This window comes from Sus scrofa, chromosome 15 (genome assembly GCF_000003025.6).
Source record: "Sus scrofa isolate TJ Tabasco breed Duroc chromosome 15, Sscrofa11.1, whole genome shotgun sequence".
In the NCBI taxonomy this organism is placed as follows: Eukaryota; Metazoa; Chordata; class Mammalia; order Artiodactyla; family Suidae; genus Sus; species Sus scrofa.
Window position 1 is genome coordinate 66,290,664 of NC_010457.5, and position 12,418 is coordinate 66,303,081.

The 12,418-nt window shown below is 35.0% G+C and overlaps 1 protein-coding gene across 1 annotated transcript in view; it reads right to left on the bottom strand.

Moving 5' to 3' along the window:
- BAZ2B (bromodomain adjacent to zinc finger domain 2B) overlaps window positions 1–12,418 on the bottom strand; it is a 156,374-nt gene that overhangs the window by 35,776 nt on the left and 108,180 nt on the right. Inside the window, 5 exon segments of the mRNA XM_021074758.1 lie at window positions 1,047–1,191; window positions 2,292–2,354; window positions 8,966–9,209; window positions 10,652–10,726; window positions 11,591–11,805. Of these exon segments, the coding sequence (XP_020930417.1) occupies window positions 1,047–1,191; window positions 2,292–2,354; window positions 8,966–9,209; window positions 10,652–10,726; window positions 11,591–11,805 (742 nt within the window).

Consider the following 12,418-nt stretch of genomic DNA (forward strand, 5'->3'; position numbering starts at 1 on the left):
TCTAGATATCTATACGATTAAGCAATCCTCTCTCACTAATGGACTGTTAAACCTCTACATGGCATGGATTATGTTTTATATATCTTTTAACCTCTTGCAGTACCTAGAAATAGCATATAGTGGGTAGTCAAAAAAAAATGTGTTGAAAGACATTTTTGCCTCCATGTACCACCATGGGGCAATTAGCTGTATCTGAAGCCTATGATATAACATTTTAGCCCCTTCAGAATTTAAACATATGGAAACGTCCAGATATAGAGTTCAGAAAAGTTCAATTCAGATGGTTTATTTTCTATTTAAAAAAAAATTTTTGGCCATACCCATGGCATGTGTAAGTTTCTAGGCCAGGGATCAAACCTGTGCCAGAGCAGTGGCCCAAGCTGCAGCAGTGACAACACCTGATCCTTAACCCACCAAGTCATCAGGGAACTCTCCAGCACATAAACGCATTATGTTCTGTGTGAGTTAATGTAACACGAATGGTGCCAGCAAAAAAGTAGTCTAAAGGTAGACTATCAGGAATTGTAGGGTAAAACAAAACACAAGAAAGGAAGAAGTTTAATGGAGAAGGACATGATCACAAATTTCAAAAATGACCAAGATTTCAAGATGAATGAGGATTCTGATAAGGATCTTAGATTTAAGCAAATTACCTCCAGGGATACTGTCAGGAGGGATGTTTGTGGCTTAAAGAATAAACCACATGCTGGAAAACTTGACAATGAAACGAAGGAGAAGTGGAATAGCACCTCTAAAGGAGAATACAGGTGGAAACCTTTGTTCACTAAACAAGAAAAAGAATAGTTTATGCTTGATATCAGGAAGAGTGGCAGAAGAAAAATCATGGACAGAGAAGGAATATTTAGCAGTGAAAGGGGCAATGTGAGTTCAAAAGGAATGTGAATCAAGGTTTTACAATGTTTATCCATAATGCACATCTGATTCTGGAAGCATAAAACATACTGAAGGAGTAACAGGGTTTTGTTGTTGTTGTTTTTTAAAATATTGTTTCTTATATTACTTTGTAACAGATTAATAGTTCCTACCTTCACCACTCTCCATGCCTTCTACAAAAATCCCCCCACACTGGGGAAGAATCCAGTACCGGCGTCTGTAACGATCCTGGCCAAACATCATCGAACGTAAAGAGTGAGAAGCGTCAAAAAGCTTCCTTCTGTACTGACTCTGTTGCTGTTAAAAAATGATGCATATAATTAAGGTATGGGTGTTAAGTGCTTTAAAAATTAATATAGAAGCGACTTTACTCTTATTATGCCTTTAGAGCAGATCAATTTCACTACTGGGGAAAAGACAGCAAAAGAGTTCAATATTACATGCCTGACTCCAATTGCAATAACACTTATAAAGATAGAAATTTATTTTTAGGATAACTGGAATATCTTTCTTGCAATGGATTAAAAAAGGAAGTTTTATTTTATCAGTTATCTTAGAGTAAAGCATGTCTCATACTTGATAGTAAACAATGTGATCAAGTATTTTACTGAGTCAAAGCAAATATGCTCAATCTATTGATTACAACATATAACAAATAATACTCATATATGTAACTGTCTATTTTTTTTCCTTTTTGGCCACATCCATGGCACATGAAAGTTCCCAGGCCAGGGATCAAATCTAAAGCATAGCTGTAACCTGTGCCATAGCTGCAGCAGCACCAGATCCTTAACCCACCATGCCACAGTGGGAACTCCTATATTTGCCTGTTTTTATTCTGATACTGTAAATCTAGGTAACATATGATTAAATTTGGGAATAAATTTGTGATGAGTCTAACATGGATATAACACACAAGTATCTCATAATATTAATCTCATAATATTTTTAAAATAAAAACTTCACTAATGCTATTGAAATTCAATTTTTAAGAAGTCCATAAATATGTATAGTTTATAAATCCAGTACCAATAAACCCAATAAACCTACTAATGTAAAATAAAACATAGGATGGTTAAACTATTAGCATGAAATTCAACCGAATTTTAAAAGTAATTAATTCCAAGAAATAAAACCATGCATTTATTAATTTTTTTAAAAAGAACTGAAGAATACAGGTGCTGGTTAAATTTAGTCCCATGTCTTGAGAGACAGGCTTTTAACCTTGGCATTAAACTTTTAAGGTTTGTGACAGTGTATCCAGAGCTCATTTTCATTAGTTGCAAAAAGCTTGTTTTTATTTAGCAGCCAGAAAAATTAATCCTATACAAGGCAGATTTTTGAAACACTGCAAAAAAAAAAAAAAAAATGTAAACCGTAATCTGAAAAGTGCTTACTTTACTCAGTTTTTCAATCTGTTTTTCTAGCTCTTCAACACTTGCTGCTTGGTCACCTTCATCCTATACATAACAAAATACAGTATCATTTACCTGCTTTCAAGATGTATTTTTTTTCAATCAGTAAATATTTAATGAAAGTCTCCTATATGCAAAGCACTAGAATAGGCACTATGAAAATGAGGAAGACCCAGTTCTTGCTCTCAATAAAGCTAATAATCTGGTAGGGAGACATATAAAACATTATACTAATAAATAAACTTCCAAATAGCAGAATGCTATAAGGACCTCAAGAAACGTATAGAGATTAAGAGTCATGGAGTACAGGGGATGGTGAGATTGCTTCCAGTAAGAATCTAAACCAAGAGACATTATATGGAAGAGGCTGTGTTTCATTTCGCTGAAGAATCCTTAGGGACTGATCAATCAGAGAAAAGAGGATAGGGCATTTCAGAAAGTTTGACATAGCTTGACATGAAGAGGTAAGGTGAGAGATGAGGCAAAGATGAGTTTAGGGCTAAACTGTTTAGAGCTCTAAATGCTTGGCAATGGACAATAATATATTTTTTGAGAGATATTAAACATCAGAACTATATTTTACAAATACTAATATGGCAATAGTTGTAAGATGGCCTGGAGGAGGGAAAGGAATACAACTGGCAAATCTAGTTAGGAGATTGCTGAAATGATTCAAGAAGAAAGGAGGATGTGGGCCTTACTAGGGTAAAAGTAAGAGAAAATGGAGAAAAGCAAATGATATAAGAGATATTACATAGAATTATGAAGTCCTGGTAACTCAGGGTTATGAGGCAGAGAGGGTGAGCAAGATAAAGAAAGGAGTAATTTATGATATTAAGGGCTTAAGTCTGGGAGACTGCAAAAGCATTGGTACCATTAACTGAAAGAGTCATTTTAGAGCAAAAAAGATGTTATATTTTGAACACACTGAGCTTTAAGGAGAAAAATAATTCTGACTACCTATAGTAGTGATTTCATAAATGGAAAGTTTGTATTTCATATGAATGAAAATATGAAATTTTTCATTCTAGTTAATGAATATAGCAAAGTTAACCCCAAAGTATATGTTTCAGAGGGAAAGCATGAAGTAATAGAAGGTTTACGTGCTTCTTCAGATCTCGGCTGCATTGTTTCTTTCGTTTTTTGGTCTTTTTAGGCCTCGCCCATGGCATGTGCAAATTCCAAGACTAGGGGTCAAGTTGGAGCTGTAGCCACTGTCCTAAACCACAGCCACATCAACGCACGATCTGAGATGTGTCTTCGACCTACACCATAGCTCATAGCAATTCCGGATCCTTAACCCACTGAGGAGGCCAGGGATCAAACTTGCGTCCTATTAGGGTTCGTCAATTGCTGAGCGAAAATGGGAACTCCATCGGTTATACTATTTCATATAGGCAAATCATTTAACTCTATTTCCTAATCTGTAAATTGGTGATAACATTATCTTTTGATTATATTAACTGTAAAATGGGATTTTTGTGAGACTTAAATAAGAACGGTCTGAAAGTAACTGAGTCCCTTGCATGTAATGTGTAAATAAGTTTACTTTCTGTCTTTCTGAAAATTGTACTTTAATAAGAAGATACAGGTACATCTCAGGTTTAAAAAACATAAGAGCTTTTTTCTGAGGTTCACTTTCTATTAGCTTAAAAAAAAGTCACACTGTCACCAAACACTCTCACAAATACATTATTTCTAGACCAGTATTGTTATCTCCCTAATAAAAGAGAGTGAAAGGAAAACCTCAATAGTTTTACTGTTTTCTATCATTTATCCCCTTCCTATCCAAATTTAGGAGAACAATTTACAAAGGTACTAGGCATATTATTTATGCCAACAGTAACATGATTTCTATTTAAAAGAGAATGATAACCCTTAAATCTTGACTCTTTAATTAAATAGGTGTTTAAGAGCTATATGATTCTAAAGTGATCATTTGAGCAGCAGGATAAAGTTTGATGATTTGCTTGTGTAAACATCAATTCAATCAACAAATATTTGGATAAGACATCAAAGTAGCTATGTATCAGCTGATTTAACTAACTGCCATTTCTAAGACTTTTCTTATGATGAAAAACAAGTAAAATGTCTCTAAAGTTTTATTTAAAGGCATTTTGGCTACGAGTCCTCATAATTTTAAGAGATATGAAGGAATCTGAAAGGCTAGAGAGAAGGGCAACAACAACAAAACTAAGAACCCAGACTCTACCCCTGCCATGGTTCTCCATGGTTCCCTGTGGTTTCCCAAACAAAAAAGAAGCCAGTTATATGTCTCCATAAGGCTTATGTCTCTGTAAAGTTAAAGCTCATGCAGATTTTAACACAAACCTAAGAATCAGGAAAAGACTCCATGTGTTGAAGGAATGAAGAGTAAAGAGATGAGGGAATCATTCTCGAGACGAAGGGTTGTGACTTAGTCTCAGGGTAGTATCTTTGAATTGAAAGGGATCACGTGGGTCTCAATGAAAAATCTCCTGTTTGAAAGTTAAACCTTTTAGGAGGATAACTACTGACCCTCTACCCATACTTTAATCAAGAGGCCAAACTTATTTTTGCAGGAATAAATGTGCCTATTTTATCAATCAGGTTTATTAAATAGTTAAAATTTGATTTTATTAGGAAATGGCCAAGTGGCTACCAGTTCTTCATTGTAAAGAAAATCACCAAAGTCCTTTAAAGGAAATACTAATTTGGTTTCTTAGGTCCCCAAATAGTCATTATTTTCAAATGTTTTTAAACTCTTTTCTCATGTTAATAACAAGACACACATCTGCCAGGATTTTGATCAATGAAACCCTACAATCTAATTAACTCTAATTCAACATTCATAAAAAATACTACTTGAAATGATACATCTGGTCTAAAAATATTAATAATGATTTTTAAATTATTACTACTTATTTTTCATAGCTTTATCACTCTTAAAGAAAAAAAAAACATTAGTTTGATAATTCTCCATGTGAAAAGAACCAAGTGAAATAAATAATTTCTGTAAATAAATTCTAATTTAGTGGGATGACTACCCAGTAGAATACATTGAAATCCCAACACAAAGCTGTCAAGTTTATGAGTTAATGCCTTAAGACAATTTACAATATTAAGCACTGAAAAGGGATGTTAATGCTGTAAAAAGGTGATTAATATTGGTCAGAGAAGTTTTAACGCCTGCTATGGAAGCAGTTCCATTTGCAAAATGAAGTAGATTGGTTATAAACAGTACCATTTCGGGGGTAATTACAATTCTGATACCCAAATTATATAACCTTCACACTATTTGTCATGGCATGAAAATATTTGATCAAGTGATTTCAAAAGTACAACATTATGAAGTAATAATTTCTGCGAGAAATCTCAGTGTAATCTCTCCTTTCAGCCTAATACTCTTAAAAGAAATAAAGCTCACTTTAGTGATTTTTATCATTCTGGTTTCAAATATAACATTGGAGAGGAATTTATGAAAACATTTTGCATTTATGCTATTTTTACTTGAGAATTGTGAAGGATGTGGTCTTATAAATTCCTCTAAATTATTATCCAGATTTAGTAAAAAATTTAATTCAGTAATTTGTCATTGGTCTTGATTAGATATTATTTTCACACATTCCATCAATACATTCATCTCTCTAAGCCTTCTTTATTTCTCCGGCAATACTGAGTTGATACATCAAGAAAGGAAGGGAGTTCTTTCTAGACTTCTTTAGCTGAATACTCCTGGCATTGAGGGTATAAGGCTGTATATTGTTTTTTGAATGCCATTCTGCAACCTATCAATATTTCTAGCATTATTTTCTGGTAAAAGTTAAACAGTAACCTTTACCTCCCTTTTATATATGTCCATTTCCATATATGGTAGCTACCCTTAAACACACACACACACACACACACACACACCCCTTTATATCCTTGCCTTCTTTCCTTTAGCCTACTCTTTAGAACTAGCCCTACCCCCTTACCTTAATTGAATCTCCTCCAATATTTTTAGGGATCTTCTACCATTAGTTATTTTCTTCATATCTTAAATCGTCAATGCACCTCTCTGACATTACTGACTCTTTCCCTTTAATCAAAAATCATCTCAAGTCTTTCACATATGAAAAATTCTTGGTCTTTGTCCTCTTCTAGGAACTACCCTTTCTTCTGAGGCACAATGCTCAAAACACCCATATTCACTTTCTTACTTTCTATTGTTCTTAATCAATCATGGCTTGGCTGCTTTTTTAACCCCTCTAACAAAATGATGCTGCCTCTGGTTAACAATAACCTCTGTGCAGCCAAATCCAGTGAACACTTTCAGTCCTCATCACACTAGACTCCTGCTCCCTTATCACTCCCTCCTTTTAAAAATGTTCATTTTTAAAATTTTTATTATTACATGTGTAGAAAAGGGTTAATATTGTAAGCCTTTAAAAGGTCAACTTACAAGGTTGGCCCTTAGCTGGTGTCTTGATTTTGGAGGGTTCCCCCATCCTAACTGATGATAGCTCACTGGATCTAAATTGTGATAACAATGTGGTTTATACTAAACACTTGTTTTTTCTTCTAGGAGTCTGGAATTTTGGCACATGCTATGCAGAGCCAAAATTCTATGTGACAGCCCCTAATAAAAACTCTGGGCACAGAGACTCTAATGTGACTCCTTAGAACACAACATTTCATACGTGTCACAACTCACCAGCCCATCCTGTGTGACTCCACTGGGAAAAGACTCTTGGACTTTGACCCATATGCCTTTCTCATTGCTAGTTCTGCTTTGTTTCTTTTTACTGCTAGAACTCATAGCCATAGCATGACAGGTGCTGAGTTCTATGAACCATCCTTGTGAATCACTTTGACTGTGGAAGTGGTCTTGGTCTTGAGAATCCCTGACCCACTACAGAAAGTTTCTAACTCTTTGTTCTTCTTCTCTAAGAAGTCTTATGAGCTCTTCTTAAATACTGACATTCCCTAAGATTCCAACCTCAGTCCACAGTCGAATCAATAAAACAATCCTCCTATGCAAACTTATCCCGCTTAATAGTTTAAACTATTGTCTATGTGCTAATAACTTCCAGACTATATATATATATATATATATATATATATATATAGTCTTTTCTAGGGCCGCACCCATGGCATATGGAGGTTCCCCGGCTAGGGGTCGAATCAGAGCTGTAGCCACCAGCCTACGCCACAGCCACAGCAACTTGGGATCCAAGCCACATCTGCAACCTACACCACAGCTCATGGCAACGCCGTATCCTCAACCTACTGAATGAGGCCAGGGATTGAACCTGCAACCTCATGGCTCCTAGTCGGATTTGTTAACCACTGAGCCACGACGGGAACTCCAGGATTCATATTCTTAAATCCAACTGACTGCTGAACTTCTGCGGAGGCATCTCAAAGTCAACATGTCTGAAATAAACCTACCATCATTTCCTGTCTGAGTTATCTGTTCCATATTCCCTCCCCTTCCATCATCTATTTACTCTACTCCTTCTGACTTCTCTATCTCAGCCATTATGGCAACAAAAGCAAGTAGTCCCCAAGCCAGAGAGCTGGAATCAGGCCCACCTCTCCCTCCATCAACCTATGCAGTCCATCTTCAAATACTGTTCATTTTCCTCCTCAACATTTATTGTCATTTCCTTCCATTGGTCTGGTTTCAGACCCCTCACAAATCACCTAAACTACTGCAATATCTCCTGACTAATCTTTCCATCTCTGATCTTGCCGTAATCAAATCTATTTCTAATCTTCCACAGAGCTGCCATAGTGAGCTACTTAAAAAATTACGTCTGATTATGTCATTCCCTCACTTATCGCTTCAATGGCTTTCTATCACCACAAAACTCTAAATTCCTAGTTCACAATTGTTGCATATGAGGCTCTCTATTCACACTAAAGCACATGTAAGTCCCTTAAAGCATACTGTGGTTTCAAGGCTTCTGTGTCCTTAGTCATGCTATTCTCTCTGCTTGTAAGATTTTTCTATGGATTCCTGGACTCTTTTCTAGGTTAACTTTCAGCCCAACTTGTAGCCTCAGCTAATGAGTCTTTGTGAAAATTTATTCCTCAGAAAGGTTAAACGTCCTTCCTTCATACCTGCCTAGCATATTGTAAACACTGTTACCAAAGCAGTTAACACATATACATTATATTTTCTTATTGTAAATCTTCCTCAGTGAGACTGTAAATTGAGAGGGAACTTTCAGTGCTTTATTCATCTTTGATCAAAAGAGCCTAGAGGTAGGCACTTTAATAAACTTGGATTTGAGAAACACTAGTTTCACTAAACCCAGCAACACTTTTAAGGCATGAAGTATTATGCAAAATAAATGTAGATTTCATGTTAATAGAATGAAAAAGGATATCTAAAATTAAGAATCTGTACAGTTCTTTGGAAAACTCTCAAGTCATTACACAAACAGGAAAATTTAACTTTGTTTATTCAATCTAAGTACTTTCTATGTATAGATATTGTATTTAACATTTACCTAGAAATCACAAAAAACTTTGAGATGAATATTATAATGTTCGGTTTTCAGATGAACAAACTGAGTCAAAGGTCACAATGGAATTCAAACCCAAATCCATTTGACTTCAAATTCTGTGTTATTTTTCAATGTCACATAGTATTAGTTAAGTATTAAAATCAACCTAAATTTGATTACCTCATCTTCACAGATCTCAGTCTTCTTTCCTTTTTTGTCTTCTTTATCTTCTTCTTCCTCCTCCTCTTCATCAGCTTGGTCATCACTATCATCGTCATCATCATCGTCATAATCACTATCTCCTCCCTTCCTTCTACGCTTGCGTCCTGGAGTGGGTGTGCCCAAAGGATGCTGTTCTTCTCCAAGATCAATGCCACTTGAAGTGTCTCTTTTACCTGTTTTCTTTGCATGAATGATTCTGAGCCTATAAATATGAAAAAATGATGATATGGAAGAAAAGGTTTCCCTCTATACTTTTAAAGAGCATACTATGAATTTTATGCAAAAATACCTTACAGCATTTCTTACAGTCATCAATAAATCAATGACAGTAAAAATTAGAATTAAGGGAAGTTCCCATCGTGGCGCAGCAGAAACAAATCTGACTAGGAACCATGAGGTTGTGGGTTCGATCCCTGGCCTTGCTCAAAGGGTAAAGATCCGGCATTGCTGTGAGCAGTGGTGTCAGTCACAGACGGATCCCATGTTGCTGTGGCTGTGGTATAGGCCGGCAGCTGTAGTCCAATTAGACACCTTGCCTGGGACCCTCCATATGCCGTCGGTATGGCCCTAAAAAGCAAAAATAAATAAATAAATAAATAAAATAAAGGAATATTATATTTCTAAAACATAAACATTTTAGAATTTAAATTTCTAAAACATTAAATTTAAGAAATATTTTCCCAGGAGTTCCTGTTGTGGTGCAGTGGTAACGAATCCGTCTAGGAACCATGAGGTTGCGGGTTCGGTCCCTGCCCTTGCTCAGTGGGTTAACGATCCGGTGTTGCGATGAGCTGTGGTGTAGGTTGCAGACATGGCTCAGATCTGGCGTTACTGTGGCTCTGGTGTAGGCCGGTGGCTACAGCTCTGATTGGACCCCTAGCCTGGGAACCTCCATATGCTGCGGGAGCGGCCCAAGAAATAGCAAAAAGACAAAAAAAATAAAATAAAATAAATAAAGGAAAAGGAAAAGAAAAAAAAAAGAAATATTTTCCCAGAAATTACAGAATATACTAACTTTAAAGAATTATTCTGGATATCTTTTTGGAATTAGAATACATTAAAAAAAAAAAAACAGAAAACTGAAAAGATTAATTCTAGTGATGGCCAAGTGATAATTCCTGATCCTATACTATCTGAGTAAATAAATTTCAATTCAAATTACAGCCAAAAAACTATTCTTTTAACATAGAAGTAGAATAACCTTAGCATTATATTTCCTGTCAGGAAGGTAATTAGGTTTCAAAGCTGACACATTTAGATAGGTTAGACTCTGTAAAAGCAAACTTTAATTAGAAAGTAATTAAGGAAAAAAAAAGGGGTGGTTCCAACCAGATTCCACTTATGACAAAAGTAACATGATAGCAACAACAACCTTAGAATATGCGATTCCTTGCCTTTGAAAGAAAAAAGATAAACTGATATTCTTCTAAGTTTGAAGCATGTGAGCTCAATTAATCTCATATCTTTTGTACATTAAAAATTCTGGCCCTGAATTTTATTAATTTCATACCTCAGCTTAAGCTTTAATTTTCTAATTCTTAGATGAAATAACGTTTAAATTCTATCTTTGCAATTTGTATGTTTTACTCGGGAATTTATAAAAACAGAAAATAGTATATTAATTTAAATAAAAACAGGACTTACTTGCGGAGTTTACCTTCTACAACCCATTTATCTCTCCTCAAGTTTGACATATAATCAATATTCTTGTCGATTTCACTGCCAATGCAAAAGTTTATTAGAAGACATAAACTTAATCCACTATGCAATATATTAAATTAGTAAGCAAAGTGATGCAGTTTTTTGGCAAGTAATAAATGATTGCCAATGATAGCAAAAACAAATGAAAAATTATATTAATACGTAGATAATAGATGTATAGAAAACTTAGAATGTCCAGCAATGGTAGAAATGCCTGGCTCTGAAATATCTGAATTGTTTCTTTTCCTAGAAAGGTAAAGGAGTAAAAGTAACATAATTAAAATCTGTAAAATAATGAATAGCAAGAATAAGAGGAACATGGATTTGTTCACCAAATCTTCAAATACTAGAGTGCAGGATTTACTTTGACTCTTAAATGAGACTAGGTATTTTTTTTTAAAGTACTAATCAGTACACAATAAATAATATTAAGTTTGTATTATCACATAATAAAAAGTAGGTGGGTAATTCTACAAATGACTAGTAAGGAAAATCAGGTAGTCATGTATCAACAAAAGATAAAAGAAAAATTCTGGGTTCTTGCAATAGTGCTGGATTCTGGAGCAATATGTAGCAAGAAAAAAAATTTACATTTCAGTATACAAATAAATAACAAAATAACTAAATTAACAAAAAGGGTTACAAAGATTGTATGCAGTATGATTCAAAAAATCTTTTCAAATAGATTGCAAAGAATTTTTACAAAGAAATACATTAAACAGTAGTAGTAATCTCTAAATGGCCAGATTAGTGTGATTTTAATTTTTTTTATTTGTGGTAGTCTGAAACTTCAGCATTCGCCACAAGCAATTTGTATTACTTTGTTATTAGGCAAATTCAAAACAGAAAAGAATCACCAGAAATGTCTGGGCATACTCTTACCTCACCACACTCTTGCTGCATGCCAGTTCATTGATCAGGAAAGCCAGAACTGAGGCTTTCTGTGCTGGAGTGTGAGCCTGAAAAGCCTTGGTCTTCAGGCTTTCTGTAAGCTCAGTTTGCCCACAGTGTGCTTCCATAAAAATCTGCAAAATCTCGGAAACATTGTCTCGATTCACACCAACATTTAGCAGATGTTCTCCAAGAGCTGTTTTGGCCTATAAAAGTTTGGCATTTTTATCAGTAATGATCGTAACAACTCATAATATACAAACAATAAGACTTTTAAATATTGCTATTACATGATTTAGATATTATTGACAAGGGCTTTATTTACATTTTTTATGAAGTGGAGATAAAATAGTCAACAGGTGATAGACAAGTTTTCAGGTACTTGTAATCTTTCTGTTCCTTCTTCAAAACCTTGGTTAAAAGTTAGGTGAGCACAACTGGTGGGAAAAAATAGTTCTATCATCCCTCCCTTGACTGCATAAACTATCCCAAGCTTTTCCAGGCTTTATCTATCAATAGAGGTGGCGGAGAGGTTGAGGAGTACTATTACTGTGTTTTCTTGCTCTATGGCATCATGGATTTTATCGCCTGGTATGCTGAATGAATAGGGAGATGGAGGAAAAAGTAATGGGTGCATTTGGAAGCTTCTCTCTCTATAATATTATCTAGAGCAAAGCTGACTGTAATGTGTATCTTAATTGGAATTAAAATAAATTTGAACTTATTGAGTATCCACTTAGCAGTACAGAGTCTCTGTAGGTGCCTTGATCAGTTAGCCTCAAGTTAATCACAGCAATTCAGAGAGAACACAGTATAATT